Here is a 19,652-nt window from a genome sequence, read left to right on the forward strand (position 1 = left end):
GGGGGAAGGCATTGCATTTACATGCTGAGTTTGGCTTCGAGACTGGCCACATTTGAGTAACATGAAGGCTGTCAGGAGGAAATTCCCAGGCACAATGCTGCTCTAGGCCTTGTTCTTATTTCAGGCATATCAGCTCACAAGCATAATCATTAGCGTCAGGGGCTCACTGTTGGACCCTCATTCCTTCCCGGTCCTTGCTGCTGCACCTGGGAGACTGTCACTGCTCCCCTAGGGACCAGGACAGAGCACCACCGGCCAGGAACCCAGTACCCCCCCAGCTGTAGTTTTTAATTGTTGCCACTATGAGTATATCCAAACATTACCATGCACCCTGGACATATGTCCTGTATAACTCCCTGTCAGCCATATATCACCTGTCAATAGCATCCTATACCAGTATTCCTCCATTGGCATTGTGGAACCACTCTGTGATCCAGAACTTCCTGAGAATTGAAGCCCAATATAATGTCAGGATCCCTTACTAGCAAACTTGCATATAGCGATGGGTTTAAACGTTAGATATAGAATACATGTTGACTTGGAAAAAATTCTACATCCTATCTTTTTCTTTTTTTTTCCCCTAATTATTGAACTTCTCTTAACAAGAGCCCTAGACCACAGCAATTCATATATATAATATACAGCACTCCCACACATCCATCACAAAACCCTTTCCCTTCCACAGCGATACTCTTACACCCTATTCACATCATATTTACTTAAATTGATGTACAGAGTCTGAGACAATAGCTTTCAAACAAGGTGACATCTGTGCTTACATTGTGGTGCATACTTTAGGATACAGAGTTTTCTAATTTTTTAGTTATCCTATGTTTTACATTATGGTTTACATTATCTGTCTGTCACCTCCTATATGTTATAGTGTAATATTACATGTTTTATATCCATCCTTGTGTACTCTCGTGAAATTCCTCTCTTATCCCCCATTTACCTTGGTTCCACACATTTAACATCCATTTTCCCATCCACCTTGGTGCCCATGGTGACAGCCAACCTCCGTTTCCCAAGGAGCCACGTCCAGAGATAGTTGGAATAGTGTTCAGGGCCTAACTTGCTCAACTGCCCCAATGCCCTGGGAGCCACCCTTTCTTTCGAGAGATACAGTTCCCTCTATTTGATGGCATTAGTCCTCCCCAGGATGTGGGTCCACCCCCACTCTCACTGCTTGGGTCTCTACCCAATGGTGCCACCCACTCTGGCAAAATGAGCATTCAGACATTCCCCAGGAGCCCGTCACGCACTGGACCATCCCCTCTGAGCATTCTAAACAGGTAACCCTCTTTATTATATTTTGATATGATTTTCTTGGCATTTTACTCTCCACCAACACCTGACACTCTCCTATGTTCGTATGTTACCCTTTCCTCCCCCCCCCTTTTGGGCAATATTACCCATCCGCCCATCCCCGGCCACCCTCAAACCCGAAAAGCCCCTCCCAAAGGCAACCCCTTGCCCCCATTTTATCTCTTCTTTGTGTTCATACTTACCACCAGCTCGTCAAAAATTCCACCCCTGCAGACGTCAGCTCACTTCCTTCCTCCACCCCCCGATTTCCTGTAAGCCTATCGTTCAGTCTCTTGCTCTCTGAGGCAGTTTGCTTATTTCATATCATTGAGGTCATGTAGTATTTGTCCTTCAATGCCTGGGTTGCTTCACTCAACATAAGGTTCTCAAGATTCATCCATGTTATCACGTGTGTTTGTAGTGTATTTGTTCTTATAGCCGAGTAGTATTCCATTGTGTGTATATACCACATTTTATTGATCCACTCATCTGTTGATGGGCATTTGGGTTGATTCCAACTTTTGGCAATAGTGAGCAATGCTGCTATGCACATTGGTGTACATATATCGGTTTGTGTCCTTGTTTACAGTTCTGATGGGTATATACCCAGCAGTGGTATTGCTGGGTCATATGGCAAATCTATGGCTAGTTTTTTGAGAAACCGCCATACTGTCCTCCAGAATGGTTGGATCCTTCTGCATTCCCACCAGCAGTGGATGAGTGTTCCCCTTTCTTCACATCCTCTCCAGCATTTGTATTCTTCTGTTTTTTTCATAGCTGCCAATCTTATGGGTGTAAGATGGTATCTCATTGTAGTTTTGATTTGCATTTCCCTGATAGCTAGAGATTTGGAGCATTTTTTCATGTGTTTTTTAGCCATTTATATTTCTTCTTTGGAGAAGTGTCTGTTTAAATCTTTTTCCCATCTTTTAAATGGGTTGTTTTTCTTTTTATTTTCAAGATATAGGAGTTCTTTATATATGCAAGTTATAAGTTTCTTATCAGATATATGGTTGCCAAATATTTTCTCCCACTGTGTGGGCTCCCTTTTTACTTTCTTGACAAACTCCTTTGAGGTGCAGAAGGCTTTAATTTTGAGGAAGTCCCATTTATCTATTAGTTCTTTTGCTGCTCGTGATTTTGGTGTGATATTCATGAAGACATTTCCTATTACAAGGTCCTGTAGATGTTTCCCTACACTGCTTTCTAAGGTTTTTATGGTCTTGGCTCTTATATTTAGGTCTTTGATCCATCTTGAGTTGATCTTTGTATAAGGTGTGAGATGGTAATCCTCTTTCATTCTTCTACATATGGCTATCCAGTTCTCCAGACACCATTTGTTGAATAGGCCACTCTCCCAGTTGAGAGTGTTTGGTGGCTTTATCGAATATTATGTGGCTATATATGTGAGGCTCTATATCAGTGCTTTCAATTCATTCCATTGGTCTGTGTGTCTGTCCTTATGCCAATACCATGCTGTTTTCACTCCTGTAGCTTTGTAGTATGTTTTGAAGTCACGTAGTGTGATTCCTCCAGTTTCGTTTTTCTTTTTCAGTATGTCTTTGGCTATTCGGGGTCTCTTTCCTTTCCAAATAAATTTCATAGTTAGTTTTTCTAGTTCCTTAAAGAAGGCTGTGTTGATTTTTATTGGGATTACATTGATTGTGTAGATCAGTTTTGGTAGGATAGACATCTTAATAATATTCAATCTTCCTATCCATGAACAAGGTATATTCTTCCATTTATTTAGGTCTTCTTTGATTTCCTTGAACAGTTTTGTATAGTTCTTGGTGTATAAGTTTTTTACCTCTTTAGTTAAATTTATTCCTAAGTATTTGATTTTTTTACTTACTCTTGTGAATGGTATTTGTTTCTTGAGTTCCTCCTGATCTTGCGCGTTATTGGTGTACGGAAATGCTACTGATTTTTGCATTGATCTTTTAACCTGCGACTTTACTAAACTCATTTATGAGTTCTAGAAGCTTTGTTGTAGATCTCTCAGGGTTTTCTATGTATAGGATCATGTCACCTGCAAATAATGAAATTTTGACTTCTTCCTTTCCAATTTGAATGCCTTTTATATCTGGTTCTTGATTCAGTGCTCGAGCAAGTACTTCTAAGACAATGTTAAATAGGAGCGGAGACAATGGGCATCCTTGTCTTGTTCCTGAGTTTAGAGGGAAGGATTTTAGGATTTCTCCATTGTAAACAATGTTTGCTGTAGGTTTTTCATATATACTCTTTATCATGTTCAATAAATTTCCTTGTATTCCGATATTTTGAAGTGTTTTTATCAAGAAAGTGTGCTGTATTTTGTCAAAAGCTTTTTCTGCATCTATAGATATAATCATGTGATTTTTTTCCCTTCAGTCTGTTTATATGGTGTATTACATTGATTGATTTTCTTATGTTGAACCATCCTTGCATACCTGGAATAAATCCCACTTGGTCGTGGTGTATAATTCGTTTAATGTATTGTTGAATATGATTAGCAAGTATTTTGTTAAGTATTTTTGCATCTAGCTTCATTAGAGAAATTGGTCTGTAATTTTCCTTTATTGTGGTGTCTTTTTTTGGCTTTGGTACTAGGGTAATGTTGGCATCATAGAAGGAGTTCGGTAATGTTCCTTCTGTTTCGATTTTTGGGAATAGTTTCAGCAGGATTGGTGTTAGTTCTTTCCGGAATGTTTTGTAGAATTCACCTGTGTAGCCATCTGCCCTGGGCTCTTCTTAGTTGGGAGATTTTTAATGACTGATTCTATCTCTCTGCTTGTGATTGGTTTGTTAAGATCATCAATTTCTTCTTTCATCAATATGGGTTGTTTATGTGTTTCTAGGAATTTGTCCATATCCTCTAAATTGTCATTTTTGTTGGAATATAGTTTTTCAAAGTATCCTCTTATGATAGTCTTTATTTCTGTGGGGTCAGTGGTGATATCGCCTTTCTCATTTCTTATTTTGTGATTTGCATCTTTTCTCTTTTTTTCTTTGTTAGTCTCACTAAAGTTTTGTCAATTTTGGTCATCTTCTCAAAACACCATCTCTTGGTCTTGTTTATCTTTTCAAGTGCTTTCTTATTTTCTATTTCATTTAGTTCTGCTCTTATCTTTGTTATTTCCCTCCTTCTTCTTCCTGTTGGGCTACTTTGTTGTTGTTTTTCTAATTCCTTCAAATGTGCAGTTAGTTCTTCATTTTTTGCTCTTTCTTCTTTTTTGATGTATGAGTTTATGGCTATAAATTTCCCTGTCAGTACTGTTTTTGCTGCATCCCATAAATTTTGGTATGTTGTGTTATTATTATCATTTGTTTCAAGGTAGTCATTGATTTCTTTTGAGATTTCCTCTTTGACCCACTCTTTTTCTAAGGGTGTGCTATTTAATTTCCAAATCGTGGTGTGAAATCTGGGCCTCTGTCTCTTGCAAATTTCCAGCTTGACTCCACTGTGGTCAGAGATATTGTTTTGTATGATTTCAATTTTTCTGAATTCATTCAGCTTTTCTTTGTGGCCTAGCATGTGGTCTATCTTGGAGAATGATCCATGTGTGCTTGAGAAAAATGTATATCCTGCTGTGTTTGGGTGTAATGATCTATATATGTCTATTAGATCCAGCTCCTCTAATATACTGTTCAAATGTTTTGTTTCTTTAGTGATTCTCTTTTGAGATGTTTTGTCCAGAGTTGATAGTGGTGTATTAAAATCCCCCACTATAGTTGTAGATGCATCTATTCTTTCACTTAGTTTTTTCAGTGTTTGCCTCACATATTTGGAGGCACCCTTGTTAGGGGCATAAATATTTATGATTGTTCGATCTTCTTGACAGATTTTCCCTTTCACTAAAATGTAGTATCCTTCTTTGTCTCTCACAGTCGTTTCACATTTAAAGTCTATTTTGTGTGATATTAATATAGCTACTCCTGCCTTTTTTTGGTTATTGTTTGCTTGTGTGATTGTTTTCCAGCCATTCACTTTCAACCTCCATGCGTCTCTGTATCTAAGATGTGTCTCTTGTAGACAGCATACGGATGGGTCATATTTCCTTATCCAATGTCCCAGTCAGAATCTTTTGATAGGTGAGTTTAATCCGTTGACATTCAGTGTTATTACTTTCAAGGAATTGTTTGTGTTGGCCATATTTTGATTGTATTTGTGTTTGTCATATTTTGTATTTTTTTACCTTCTATTTTTGTCTTTTTTTGTTGCTCTTATACTCTCCTCCAACTCTGCCTGTCCTGTTTTTTCCTTTCTTCCAGCAGAACTCCCTTTAGAATTTCTTGAAGGGGAGGTTTCTTGTTGGTATACTCTTTCAGTTTCTGTTTATCTGTGAATATTTTGAACTCTCCTTCATGTTTCAATGCTAGTTTAGCTGGATAGAGTATTCTTGGTTGGAAATTTTTTTCCTTTAGTACCTTGACTATATCATACCACTGCCTCTTGCCTCCATGGTTTCAGATGAGAAATCAGCACTTAATCTTATGGAGCTTCCCTTGTATGTGATGGTTTTCTTTTCTCTTGCTGCTTTTAGGATTTTCTCTTTGTCTTGAGCATTTGATAATTTGACAAGTATATGTCTTGGGGTGGGCCTGTTGGGGTTTATGACTAGTGGAGTGCACTGTGCTTCTTGGATATGTACATCTGTCTCTTTCAGTAGATTTGGGAAGTTTTCAGCCATTATTTCCTGCAACACTCCTTCTGAACCCTTTCCCTTCTCTTCTCCTTCTGGAATGCGTATAATACGTATGTTTGAGCGTTTTGCATTGTCATTCAGGTCCCTGAGTCCAAGCTGGAATTTTTCTATCTTCTTATTGACCCCTTCCACTATCTGTTTGATTTCTGATGTACTGTCTTCCACGTCACTAATTCTCTGCTCTGCCTCTTCTAGTCTGCTGATATTGGCTGCAAGTGTATTTTTGGTTTCTTGAACTGTGGTGTTCATTCCCATCATATCTGTTATGTTTTTGCGTATGTCTGCAATTTCCCCTCCAAGTGATGTCTTCATGTTTTTAACCTCTTTCATTACTTCATCAAATTTGTCAGTGACAAAAGTTCTGAGATCTTTCATTGCTTGTGCGAAGTTCTGCTCCCCTTCCTGATTTTTAGTTTGTGGATTGGATTCAGCCATGTTTTCCTGATTACTGGTTTGATTTGTAGTTTTTTGTTGCTGTCTCGTCATCATTTTATCTTGCCGGGTTCATTCAGTTCCTTAGCTTCTTTGTCTACTCTTGGAGATTAGTTAGCTGTTGTTTTTGCATAAGTGTTATATCTTCTCTTTGTCACTTTGTTCTTCTTATTCTAATTTCTTGTTGCTGATTAAGTTCACTTTAGAGGAAAGTGTTAGTGCCGGGGAAAGGCAATTGTGTAAGCAAGGAAAACGTGTAAAGTAGTATTGGTGATATATGTTAACAAAGCAAGAATATGAGATCTGGGAGGGTGGAGGTTAGATTCGTGTAAATTGTGTAGAGTTATAGCAGTAGGTAGAGTACCTATTATGAGGTAGATGACTGAACATGGGAGGAATATGGTATGTGCTAAAAAGCTATTGTTTTCATGAGAGAGGGAAAGAGAAAAGAAAGGTAATAGTTTCAAGAGTGGATAACAGACAGAACACAAAACAGAGGTATTAGAAATTAAGAGTTAGACACTTTGTGGATCAAAGAAAGGGAGGTGGGAGGTGGGAGGTGGAATATAGGAGAGACAGTAGATGATGGCGGATATCAAGATGTAGGGGAAAGGGGATAGTGTTGGTAGCCTAAGTAAGTTCACACAGAAATGAGGCAGTGGAGGATACGAAAACCCAGCAAATGTGAGGTGTTCCTTGCAGCACTTATTGTATAATTGAGTTAAAATGAAATAAGTAGAAAAAAAATTAAAAAAACCCCTAAATAACTGAATAAAAAAAAAACTTTAGAGGATACGCTGTGAGAAAAGACTAGGGGATAATGCAATAGTAGCAATCAGGACATTAAAAAAATAAAAAAAATAAGGTAAAATGAAAATAAAAACAAAACAAAATGAGACGATAAAGAAAAAACGCAAACGTTGAAGGTTAGGGCATTCAAGGATCTCAGATGGACCTCAGGGCATGATGGATTCAGTGGTGGAAAGTCTGAGTTATTGAAGACTCAAGAGGTGTGAGTCTCGGGTATGGGCCACCAGAATTTAGGGGATTCAGACCTGGCAATGTCAAATCTGGTCAACAGGAAGCCTAGGAGCCCCGTAGTGTAACACAGCCCTCAGGGATCTCCGCAGCTGGGTGTCAGCCCTATAGGGGAAGTCAGATCCTCAAACTCTATATTATGTCTGAACCCTGCAATTCACTTACTCAGTAGGGTTTTTTTTTAGTAGGTAAATCGACAATTCAGCTTTTGGACAGCTCCCACCCTGTGATTTCAAAAAACGGCCAGCTGAGGGCGCCTCTACACTGCAGTCAATTTACTGAAGCAGATCCGAAGCCCGCCGTGGGTTAGGTTCCGGTTGGAAATGCCGAAAACGGATTCCGAAACTGGAATTCCCAAACCGGAATTCCCAAGCTTCGCGAAATATTCCCCAGTCGGCTTCCTGACGTGTCCCCCTCCCTCACCGCACCCTGAAACTACCTCCCAATTACGTCCCTTTATTACTAAGAATCTAATTTCGTTGCATATCGGCAGCCGGGCCTGGGGGGCGGGGCTCCAGGCGGAAGCGCTATTATTAGTGTCTGCAATCAAAAATTCCCCTGCTTCACAAAACACCGTCTGTCTCCCCAAATCGATTCGCAAAGGCGTCTGTTCCCTCAATGTCCCAACAGCCCGCCCAGGATTCGTGAATTTCCTAGCACCACAGAGCCACCAAAAACGCAGCCTGAGCGCCGATACCGCGGTTCCCCCGCCCCCGACTTTCATCTTGATAGTCTCATTATAGGAGCGCAAGCCCCAGAATAACTCATACTCAGGTGGTCTGCTGTTGGGGATCTTCTTGTACTCCAGGTACCTTGGAAAGAGGAAATGAAACATTCTAGGCAAACAAACTTGTTATCTAACCACTGGGCACCAGATGTCAACTTCTCCAAGCAAATACTAAATTCAGCTCCTGAAGAAGGATTTCCAAGGCCCTACAACCCCAGATTCACACCCAAACACAGCTCATGATCTTGGCCCCCAACACTGAGATGTTTCCCATTAGCCCTGTGCATAGCAGTCACTTGGTGCTGCAGAGGATGCACGTGTAGAATATGTCACAGGAAGAACAAAGTACCCTGCCACCCATGGGGAGTAAACTCAATTCCTATTGGGTATGTTTTAAACAGAAGAGTTATTCTTCAAACTTCCTATTCTGAGCTCACCACATAGCATGGGCCTTCTGTTTAGTCTAACTGACCCTAGGAAAAGTCCACCTATGGGAATTGTGGACAAGTCAGAGTTCTACGACACAGGATATACAGCCCTTTAAAATCATTGTAAGAAAAGGGCTGATGAAGCATTTTCTGAACCAGGCCAGAACACCAGAACACTCCAGAGCCAGGCAAATTCCCAAGACACAACTTACTTCTGCTTCACAAACTGATCTGTGATGAGTTTCCTCACTTTCCCAAAGAGTGAGTGTTGTGCCCTGACAATGGGAGAAATAACCCATTGAACAGAGATCAGAACTGTCCAGATGAGGGCAGGGTAATTTTCCAACATGGTGGAGACCTCCTTAGCACATAGGGCAGTCTCAAAGAAGGCAGGAAGGTAGAAAGTACTTTGTTAGTAGAAACACAGTCCAGGACAGATGGCTCTTTATAAAGGATGCCCTAAAGGTGTATCTTGGATTTTAGCTTAGAATAGACAGAAGACATAGAGGAGAGAGGGAGTAGAGAGTTCAGGACCATTTCCCCACCCACCCAGGTTACAATCCTGGGTCTTCTGGAACCTCCCACCCATCCCACCAGACTACCAGGCTGATGCAATCCTGGGAGCATCCTCTCTTCTCAAAGGACAACATGGACAGCAAATGCTGAGGGTGCAGCCCCAACTTACATAGCACCTCACAGATGACAGCTGAAAGGGATGGTGAGAGGAGACAAGGGACATAATATGAACACATGGAATTCAGACCAGGGCCACCCATTGAGCTGCAGGCCCAGCCACTCACCCTCACTGTCCTTGTTATTATTCATAAAAATTACAGTCAGAATCACCATGAGACCTAGTTTGGGTGTATCCTTCATCTTAACTTCATCCTAAAGGAATAATAGGACAGAAATAAAGTTTATGTCCAGAAGCCATTTGCAAAACACATATCAGCCACCTTGCAAGGCTAGTTTCTCCCAGATTCCTTAGGAATGGCAGAATTCTGCAAGGTCCATGCTTCAAGCTCTATGTAAGCCCCACTCCCCAGGTTTTCAGGAGGATGAAGAATACTTGTCAATCCAGCACAACACAGCATTCTGTCAACATGAGTCCCTTCTTTCTCTTCCAGACCCCTCGGCCCTGACAGAACTCTAGGCACAGACACACTGATGACAATCCTACCCTTTTAGCAACATGATCTACCCACACTAAGAAGTTCTTCCTTGAAAGGCACTGCACCAAAGCCAGACCTGGCACCCAGTAGAAAGAGACAAGCAATGAAAGACTTTCTTTCTTGGGATAGAAAATCTGACAGCAGGAATGCCTTACTGCAGGTTTCTACCCTTCAGTCAATCAAGATCGGGCAACAATATGCATGCAGGGCTCCAACTCTGTGGGCGCTGGAACAGGGCTTTTAAAACCTTGTCTTTCATGATTCTCTAAGAGCCATGAGGGAGAGAAAACAGAGAAGGGCTAGTAGCATGGACAAAAGCAGAAGTGCCCCTCCCACTCAATCCCTTTCCCAGCTTACATTCCCAGTATGCCCACCGAGGATTCCTGAGCACTGATGAGAATACACAAGCTACTTTACTTATCAATTTCCTTCAGATTGACCTGAAACACCTGCCAAGTAAAATAATAGCCTGTGAGATCACAAAATTCAGCCTAGGCATCTTTTAGCTTCCTGAACATCCCACAACTACCTAGGGGATTTTGTGTGAGAAATGAGTGCATATAAAGCACTTAGATAGCTGAGTGCCTGGCACTCACTAAACAAGCAATAGTGTACTATTGTGAGCAACATCATTTTTAGAATTAGTGGAAATTTTGGGAGACAGAATTAGGAATGGAAGGGAGAGGATGTACCCATTAGTGGACAGAAGTCAGGACTAAGATGGGTGGCTTGGGTCCTAGCTGTGTTTTTACTTCTGATTTACAGAGCTAGTCTTTTACTCTCCCTAGGCCTCTTGTCTTCCCATCTGCACAGTGACAGGGTTGGATTAGTGAGTGCGTGACCCTCCCAGAAGAGACATTTATGCCTTTGTTCAATTCAAGGCTTTCTCATTGTGCCCATCCCCTAGAGCTGCCTTTTCACCTTCTCCAGAGCATAGCTTGCTCGTTCAATGATCTCTGGGAAATATTCATCATATTCTTGGATGGAGTCTTTCACCACGTCTGCAGGAAGGTAGAGGTGGGAGCAGCTGGCTTGAGCAGGGGCCACAGAACTTGTAGCCTTTTGATGGCCTGTGGGGTCAGCACATCCAGAGTCCTGAATTGTGTTAATAAGAGTTGCTGGCCATGGCAGAGTTTGAGGAGGGCAGGATGGAGATATAAATGAATGAGGAAGCCATAAAAGTAAAGTGCTGGCATTAGGAAAAAGGGGAGTGGAGAAGAGAGGTCAAGTAGGAGGGTTGGTAGGACTCTATCTGAGCACTCTATCTGATAGAGATCTTTGTCTGGTCCTTAACCAGCAGGTATTTCACCAACTTATCTGCCTGGGAGAAAAGGAATAGACAGGGAGATATCAATGTTTGCAGAAAACTTGGAATGACAGCAGAGAAGAGGGTAGATGAGGAAGAGAAGAAACTGGGCAGCATCGTATTCTTACCCTTTCTTGCAATATGACCACCATCCTGGGGTGGTGGAGCTCTCTGGCTCCATGAGATCTGCCTGTAATTACTGTCACCTCTCTCATCCTCATTCAGGTGCTTGGACTGCATCATCAAAAAGAAGGAAGGCCTAGAGTCACCAGGTAAAAGAGATGGCTTTATCTTCTCATCCTGCTTCCTCTAGAAAGACCCCCTAAGCCTTTCCCTGTAGTGGACCTGATTCAGCAATTGGCTACCATATTTTCTGGGCTTGTCTTTACTGCTGTGATTATGATCCCTAGTTAGTAAGAATTACTTTCAATATTTAAAGACATAGCCTTGTGAATGTACACAACAAAAAACCTGGCACATGGTAGTCACCATGTAAAATAAAGTTGAATTATATCCAGATTGTAGCTAAATGACTGGATGTCTGGATGTCTTATATCCTCACAAGTCTGTGCATTACCAGGCAGTAGACACCATGCCACATTCTTCTGAGCATTCTCCATAGTCTATCTGAACACAGGAACTGGATCAAAGTTAAAAGTCTCAGTAAACTTTTATAGAAGAAATGAAAAAAAAGAAAAGAAAACTAGGAGGAGAAGAATGGAAAAAGAGAGGTGCAAAATCAAGGATGGTGATGTCAGAGATCTCACCCTTCTCTTCTCTTGCCCCAGGTCCTGGTTGTGAGCTCCAGACTCAACTGAGCCAGGTAGTTATTTGTCAGGGTCTGGACAGCAGCAGCAACCTGAGTCTCAAGAGCAATTATGCTGGCCTGAGAGGTAGTCATCTTGGCCTGGGCTCCTTGGTTAGGAATTTGAGTCTGGCTTTCAGCTACCTGAGATGGAGCAACAGCTTTCCAAGCCCTGGACCCTCTCTTCCCTCAGATCATTTGAGAGGCAGCTGGGGTCTCAGAGATTTCAGAGGCAAAATTTAGATCCTTACTGGCAGCCTTCTTGCCCTTGGATTTTTTGGACCAGATAGCTGCTGCTGAGGCCTCAATCCTCCTGGTAGTTGACTCAATGGCTCAATATCAGAATTTGTAGCCTTTGAAGTTGCCTTCATGGCTTTGGAGGTTTTCTTGGTTTGGGTAGAGGCTGTGACCTGGATATAGGCTATCTCATTGGTATTTTGGCCTTGGGTGGCAGTTGTAGCTGGTGAGATCTCATTGGCACTAACTGTGGACTTATTGGCAGCTTTCTTAAATTTGGAAGTTCTCTTAGGTTTGATGGAGGCTATTAAGGCCTGGGAATTGGCTGAATCATTGGCAATTGGAATCTGGATAGTCTGAGGGGTGACTGGTAGGTTTAAGACCTGCAGTGGTGACTTAACCTGTGTAGAAAAAAATCTCATGGCCAGTTGAGATTTGGGAGTCTTGGGCGGCCTTAGCTATAATACTTTTTATCTTCTTGGTTTCTTTGGCTGAGCAATAGCTGAAGAAGCCTGAATACTGGCTGCCTCAGTGGTAGCTGAAGCCTGGGACATCTGGGGGATGATTGGCAGATTTAAGGCCTGACAAGTTACTTTGGAATTGTTGGTGGCAAATTCATTGGTAGGTGGAATCAGAGGGGCAGCAGGCATGGCCTTAGTAGTAGCATTAAGAGGGGCTTTCTTGGCCTTGTTTTCTTAGGGTGTTTGACAACTGGTGGGTTCATGGCCAGGGGGTCCTTTGTTGCTGCCAACAAGGTATGCATCAGCAAGACACTGTCCTCTTCTGTGGCCTCAGACTATGCATCTGGAGGGAAGGGATGCCCTGGGTTCCCAGGGGGTGGCACAGGGCCCTATACACTTAGGATTATGATCCTCTGGGCCATTCAGTCTACCTACAACTCACCCCTGTTCACAAAGGCCTCCCCTTCTTGAGTAAGGATTAATGCTGGAAGAGGGCTGCAGAAAGGTATAAGAGACAATGGGATAGACAGAGTAAGACAAGCTTTCTTCTTCTTCCCACCTACCATGCAGGAGTGTGGGGGGTGCTGATACAGGCAAGGAATTATGCAAATGCAGGATGGAAGGGGGGCCAAGAGCAGTAGCTGAACTCAGGACAGGGCAGATGGCCCTGAGAATGGGGCATCCTATAACCATAGTCCTTCTTCCTATCCATCCCTCTGGGAGCCTGGGTAACACCTGAGCCTGAGGGAACAGGGTAGGGGGATGTAGATTCATCAGACAACTCGCCTATCCTAAGTGAGGGAGATTCATCTATCCTTAGGCCCCAAAACCTTCAACGCCTGAGTCCTCATATCTAAAAATCCAAGCCATTTGGTTTTCCAGCCACAATTCTTTTTTTTTCATGTTTGACTTTTATTTTTTTATTTTATTATCTTTTTAAAAAGATACATAGATCACACAAAATGTTACATTAAAAAATATAAGAAGTTCCCATATACCCCACTCCCAACACCCCCCACTCCTCCCACATTGACAACTTCTTTAATTAGTGTGGCATATTCATTGCATTTGGTGAATACATTTTTGGAGCATTGCTACACAACGTGGATTATAGTTATGTTGTAGTTTACACTCTCTCCCAGTCCATTCAGTGGGTTATGGCACAACACATAATGTCCTGCATCTGTCCCTGCAATATCATTCAGGACAACTCCAAGTCCCAGAAATGCTCCAATATCACACCTCTTTTTCCCTCTCTCAGCCCTCAGCAACTTCCATGACCACTGTCTCATTTATCAGTGATATAATTTCTTTCATAGCAAGAGTCACAATATCTATAGTAGAATACTAGTCAGTTTTTGCCTCCTAGAACCCTCAAGTAAATTCCTACCACCACACCCCTTAGCACTACTTGCCCACTGATGCAACTTGATGTTACATATGTGCAGTAAGCTGGTTGAGGGACACCCCCATTCCTGGCCCACTCATTTTCCCAATACATGCCTTTCTTTAAGGCCTTCAGGACTTTTGCTCTGCTGGTGGAGAGGGCTGTCTAACCTAACAAGCTCATTCCTAGAAAAATAACTCTGCCCTCAAAGCAGCAGGACATCTCAGCCCCCAACATTTTCTTAATTAGCTTTTCTTAAAGTTAATTGATCCCACAAAATGTTACCTGAAAAAACATAAGAGGGGAGGTGGGGCAAGATAGCATCTGAATGAGTGCACCTCATAAATGCTTCTGAAAAGGACCGACTGAGTAGGGTTGGAATCTTGCTGGAGTGGGCTGTTTTGGGGGCTTGCAAGGGAAGAGGTGTTTGGACATCAGTTTGGAGAGACTATGACAGAAGTAGTGCTTGCTAAAGGTAGAATTCTTGGTTTCTAGCACTGAGGTCAGAAGTGGTGGGAAGGCAGGACCCTTCTCCCTAGGGTTGGTGGTCGCAGCTTTCCGTGAACTGTTGGTAGTGTGGTGACATTCCAAAGCCCTGTGTTCCCCAGAAGTGTGGTCCCCAGGTACATGACCCCTAAGCCCCCATAGCCCATGTTCCACAGGCTCACATTCTCTGAGTCCACAGTATGCTGGAATTTCCTCTCCCGAGATCAGCCCTCCCTGAGGTACAGGATGATGCTAGCCCTCAGCTTTTGGAATGAATCCGTGAATTGGAGGGTTTTGGTGGGAGGTGCAGAGGGGCCAAATGAGTGCAGGTTCAATTTTCTGGCTCCCCCATGCGTTTTTTTTTTTTGAGCTTAGAGGAGCATACCAGCAGACTTGGGGAGAGCCTGGAAAGAAAGGAGAGGTGAATCTGCTGAGAAAGCCCAATTTACCTAAAAGCCCTGGGATAGGAAATTTGGTCTTGGAGAAGGTGGAGTCAGAATATCAACTAGCTCTCCTGTAGCACACGTAAGGGAGAGGGACTGTAGGACGTGTTTTGAAAGCTTCCAATAGAATATTTGGGGTTTCTGGTGAGGTGTGGGTGCTATCTCTTTGGAAGTTAAGAGTCATTGTTTTCTCTGGTGATTTGGTTCAACAAGGACCCACTTGAATCTCCTCCTGGACCCCCCCCACACAGATTTCCTATTGCCCTGGGAGAGAGGGAAGTGACAAAGAGGGAATGTCAGAACCTTATGCATTTTATCTAACTGAAAAGAGGATTCCTTGCTTGAAAATTTGTCTAGTATTTTTTGCTGGTTTGTTTTCTTGTTCTTCCTTCCTATTGATCCCCCCACAGCCCTTTCTTCTTCTTTTTTTCCCCTTTTTCCTTGCTTGCTTTCCACACCATACTTCCTTTTCTCCCTTTTTATTATTTCTTTCTCATCTTTTTAAAAAATATTTTTTATATTAGGTGCTGCACAGAGAACTTCACATTTGCTCTGTTTCCTCACCCTCAATTTCCTCTTTTCTCTAAGTATTGATTTGGCCACCAACACTAACCACTTTCCTCTACATCTTTGTATCCTCCATCATTTATTGTTTCTCTTACATTACACCTCTCTTTGATTGGTCCCCAATTTTTCTGACTATTCATATCTAATACCTTTGTTCTTTTTTCTGTCTTATATTCACTCTTTATATTATTGTCCTTTCTTTTCTCTTTCCCTCTCCCCAGAGCACACTGGCCTTTTTATTCATATTATGTTCCTCCCCATTTCAGTTTACTGTCTCATTATATGTACAGTTATAACTCTACATACCTTACATGAGCCTAATATACATTCTACTGGATCTCACATGGTTCCACTGTTAATATTGACTATCAATACTACTAATCATTTTCTTTTCTTACTGCTTTTGCTTCCTCTGGCCCTAATATTTTCTTTCAAGTGAACTTAGCCAACAACAAGGAAATAGAATGAGAAAAACAAAGTGACAAAGACAGGACTTAACAAGCATGAAAAAACAACTAATTAAACCCTAAACTAGACAAAGAAGCTAAGCAACTGATGAAACCCATCAAGATAAAATGATGAGCAGACAGCAAAAAAAACTACAAACCAAACTAATAATCAGGAAACCATGGCCCAATCCAATGAACAAACTAAAAACCAGGAAGAGGAGGAGAACATTGAAAAAGTAATTAAGGCTCTCAAAATATACATTAGGAACCAATGTGATGAAATATAAGAAAAGATTACAAATATGAAGAAAACACTTGGAGAGAATAAAGAAGAAATTGCAATCATACCCCAAAATATAATGGATATGATGGTGATGAACAGCAAAAGTCAAGAAATCAAAAATACACTCTTGGCAAATTACAGCAGATTCGAAGAGGCAGAGGAAAGAATTAGTAATGTGGAAGACAGTACATCTGAAATAAAACAGACAGTAGAACTGATAGATAAAAAGATAGAAAAAATCCAGCAGGGACTTAGGAACCTGAATGACAATACAAAAGACACAAACATATGCATTATAGGCATCCCAGAAGGAGAAGAGCAAGGGAAGGGGACAGAAGGGGTGTTGGAGGAAATAATGGTTGAAAACTTAAGAAAACTTTTGAGGGAGATGGATGTACATGTCCAGGAATCACAAGGCAAAGCAAACAGCATAAATCCCAAAAGCCCCACCCCAAGACATGTACTTGTCAAATTATCCAATGCTCAGGACAAACAGAAAATACTAAAAGAAGCAAGAGAAAAGAGAACCATCACATACAAAGGAGGTCCCAAAGGATTAAGTGCTGATTTCCCTTCTGAAACCATGGAGGCAAGAAGGTAGTGGTATGACATAGTCAAGGTACTAAAAGAAAAAAATTTCCAACCACGAACACTCTAACCAGCAAAGTTAGCATTCAAAAATGATGCAGAGTTCAAAATATTCAAAGAAAAAAAGAAACTAATACAGTACACCAACAAGAATCCTGCTCTTCAAGAAATATTAAAGGGATTTCTGCAGAAGGAAAGAAAAAAACAAGAGAGACAGAGTTGGAGAAGAATGTAAGAGCAACTAAAAAGACAAAAAGAAAAAAATCAAACAAAATATGACAAACACAAATCCAAAGAAAATATGTCTAAAAGAAGTAATTCCTTGAAAGTAATAACAACAAAAGTCAATGGATTAAGATCACCTGTGAAGAGACACAGACTGTAAGAAGGGATAAGGAAATATAACCCATCTATAGGCTGTCTACATGAAACACAGCTTAGACCCAGGGATTCAAGGAACTTGAAAAGGAATGGCTGGAAAACAATCATACGAGCAAACGATAACCAAAAAAGGGCAGGAGTAGCTGTATTCATCAGACAAAGGAGACTTTAAATGCAAAACAATTAAGAGAGACAAAGACAGACATCACATATTAGTGAAAGGAACAATCTTTCAGGAAAAAAGAACAGTCATAAACATTTATGCTCCCAACAAGGGTACCTCCAAATACATGAGGCAAAAACTGGAAAAATTAAGTGAATCAATAGATGCCTGTACAATTTTAGTTGGGGACTTTAATACACCACTATCAACTTTGGACAGAACATCTCAAAAGAGAATTAATAAAGAAAAACGGGAGGCAGGGCAAGATGGTGGGTGAGTGAGTGCACCTTATAGTCACTCCTGCAAAGAAGCGGTTGGGCAGCGTTAGAAATTCTTGAGGACCAGGCTGTTTCGGGATTTTGCAGGGCAGGAGGTGTCTGGACATTGATTTGGTGGGAAAGTAACAGAGAAAATTCATGTAAAAGATAAAATTGAGGCTCTCTTACACGGAGTTAGGGGCTGCACACGGGACACTCCCCCCTGGGGCGGGCGGAACCATGGCACTGGCACTGCGGCGGTGATTCCTGGAGGCTCTGTGGTACTGGGGAATTCATAAGCCCTGAGCGGGCTATTCAGGGGCTTACAGGGCAGGAGGCCTTCGCAAACCGATTTGGTGAGACAGACGGGAGTTTCTTGTGAGGTGGGGAATTTTAGATTTCTGACACGAATAATAGCACTTCTGGCTAGAGCCCCGCCCCAAAGCTGCAGATCTGCAGTGGCCTTAAATCACTTGCAATAAAGAGACATCACCAGGAAGCTATTCTGGAGACTTGCAGGGTGGGAGCGATCTGGAAGCTGATTTGGGGAATCTTTTGTGAGGCATGAGATTTTCGGTTTCTGACACTGATATCAGCAATTCTGGCTAGAGCCCTGCCCCTAGGCCTGGCTGCAGAACTACAGCATCCTTAAATTGGCTGCAATATAGAGGAGCCCCTAACTGGCTGTTTCGGGGGCTTGCAGGGCAGGAGGTGTCCTGAAGTCGAATTGGTGATACAGCCAGAAAGAGACCCTAGTGAGAGGGGGAATTGCGGGTTTCTGACACATAGGTCAGACTTTGTGGATGGGACCACCCACATAGAGCTGGCATCCAGATGTGGGGATCCCTGAAGGCTGTGTTGCTCTGCAGTGCTCCCAGGCTCCCTGTTAACCATATTTGAGGTTGCCAGGTCTGTGTCCCCTAAACCCTGGTGGCCAACACCCCAGAGACTCAAACCTCTTAAGTCTGCAATATCACAGACTTTCCATCCCTGAATCCACCACGCCCTGAGGTCCATCTGAGGTCCTTGATTGTCCTAGCCCTCAACGTTTGTGTGTTTTTTTAAATATAATTTTAATTTTCAATTTTTTATTGTCCTGGTTGCTAATACTGCATTATTTCCTAGTCTTTTCTCCCATTGTATCTCCCAAGTACTTTTTTTCATTTATTTCAGGGTTTTCTGTTGCTGTTGTTGTTGTTCTATATCTTTTTTTCTTTTCCTTACTTGTTCCCCTCCCTTTTCTCTACCCACCCCCCATTTTACTTTCTTTCTGCTCTATTTTTTCTCTCTTTTCTCTTGTCTGTGATTTTCTTCTTATTTTATTTTATCTTTTTTTTTTAATTAAAATTTTTTATTGACTTTGTAATAATGTTACATTAAAAATATATATGTGAGGTCCCATTCATCCCCACCCCCCCCACCCCCCCTCTCCCCCCCCAACAACACTCGTTTCCATCATCATGACACATCCATTGGATTTGGTAAGTACATCTTTGGGCACCTCTGCACCTTATAGACAATGGTCCACATACAATAGGTGCTGCAGGGAACACCTCACATTTGCTGGGTTTCCTCATGCTCTGTTGCCTCATTTCTGTGTGAATTGATTTTGGCTACCTACACTATCCCCTTTCCCCCACATCTTGTTATCCTCCATCATCTACTGTCTCTCCTATATTCCACCTTCCTTTCTTTGATCCCCAAATTGTCTAACTCTTATTTTCTAATACCTTTGTTTTGTTTTCTGTCTTTTATCCTCTCTTGAAACTATTGCCATTCTTTTCACATTCCCTCTCTCATGAAAACACTAGCTTTTAAACTCATACCATATTCCTCCCATATTCAGTCCATTACCTCATTATAGGTACTCTACTTACTACTATAACTCTACACAACTTACATGAATCTAATATCTATCCTTCCAGATCTCATATTGTTGCTCTGTTAACATTTATCACCAATACTACTTTACACATTTTCCTTTCTTACACAGTTGCTTTCCCTGGCCCTAATACTTTCCTTCAAAGTGAACTCAGCCAGCAATAAGAAATT

General features: G+C 41.7%; 1 protein-coding gene and 1 non-coding gene across 2 annotated transcripts in view; both read right to left on the minus strand.

The window, feature by feature from the left end:
• The window catches only part of LOC101411756 (trophinin), a 60,335-nt gene that overhangs the window by 3,383 nt on the left and 37,300 nt on the right, over positions 1–19,652 (minus strand). Inside the window, 15 exon segments of the mRNA XM_058291089.1 lie at positions 8,129–8,272; positions 8,828–8,890; positions 9,279–9,321; positions 9,416–9,503; positions 9,821–9,863; positions 10,145–10,236; positions 10,709–10,788; positions 11,048–11,108; positions 11,222–11,242; positions 11,244–11,352; positions 11,861–12,230; positions 12,233–12,551; positions 12,553–12,617; positions 12,620–12,826; positions 12,829–12,985. Coding sequence (XP_058147072.1) covers positions 8,129–8,272; positions 8,828–8,890; positions 9,279–9,321; positions 9,416–9,503; positions 9,821–9,863; positions 10,145–10,236; positions 10,709–10,788; positions 11,048–11,108; positions 11,222–11,242; positions 11,244–11,352; positions 11,861–12,230; positions 12,233–12,551; positions 12,553–12,617; positions 12,620–12,826; positions 12,829–12,985 — 1,862 coding nt within the window.
• LOC111759742 (small nucleolar RNA SNORA11) lies at positions 8,503–8,627 on the minus strand. Its single transcript, XR_002793636.1, has one exon. It is a non-coding gene; the product is annotated as a small nucleolar RNA SNORA11 (small nucleolar RNA).

This window comes from Dasypus novemcinctus, chromosome X (assembly GCF_030445035.2).
Source record: "Dasypus novemcinctus isolate mDasNov1 chromosome X, mDasNov1.1.hap2, whole genome shotgun sequence".
In the NCBI taxonomy this organism is placed as follows: Eukaryota; Metazoa; Chordata; class Mammalia; order Cingulata; family Dasypodidae; genus Dasypus; species Dasypus novemcinctus.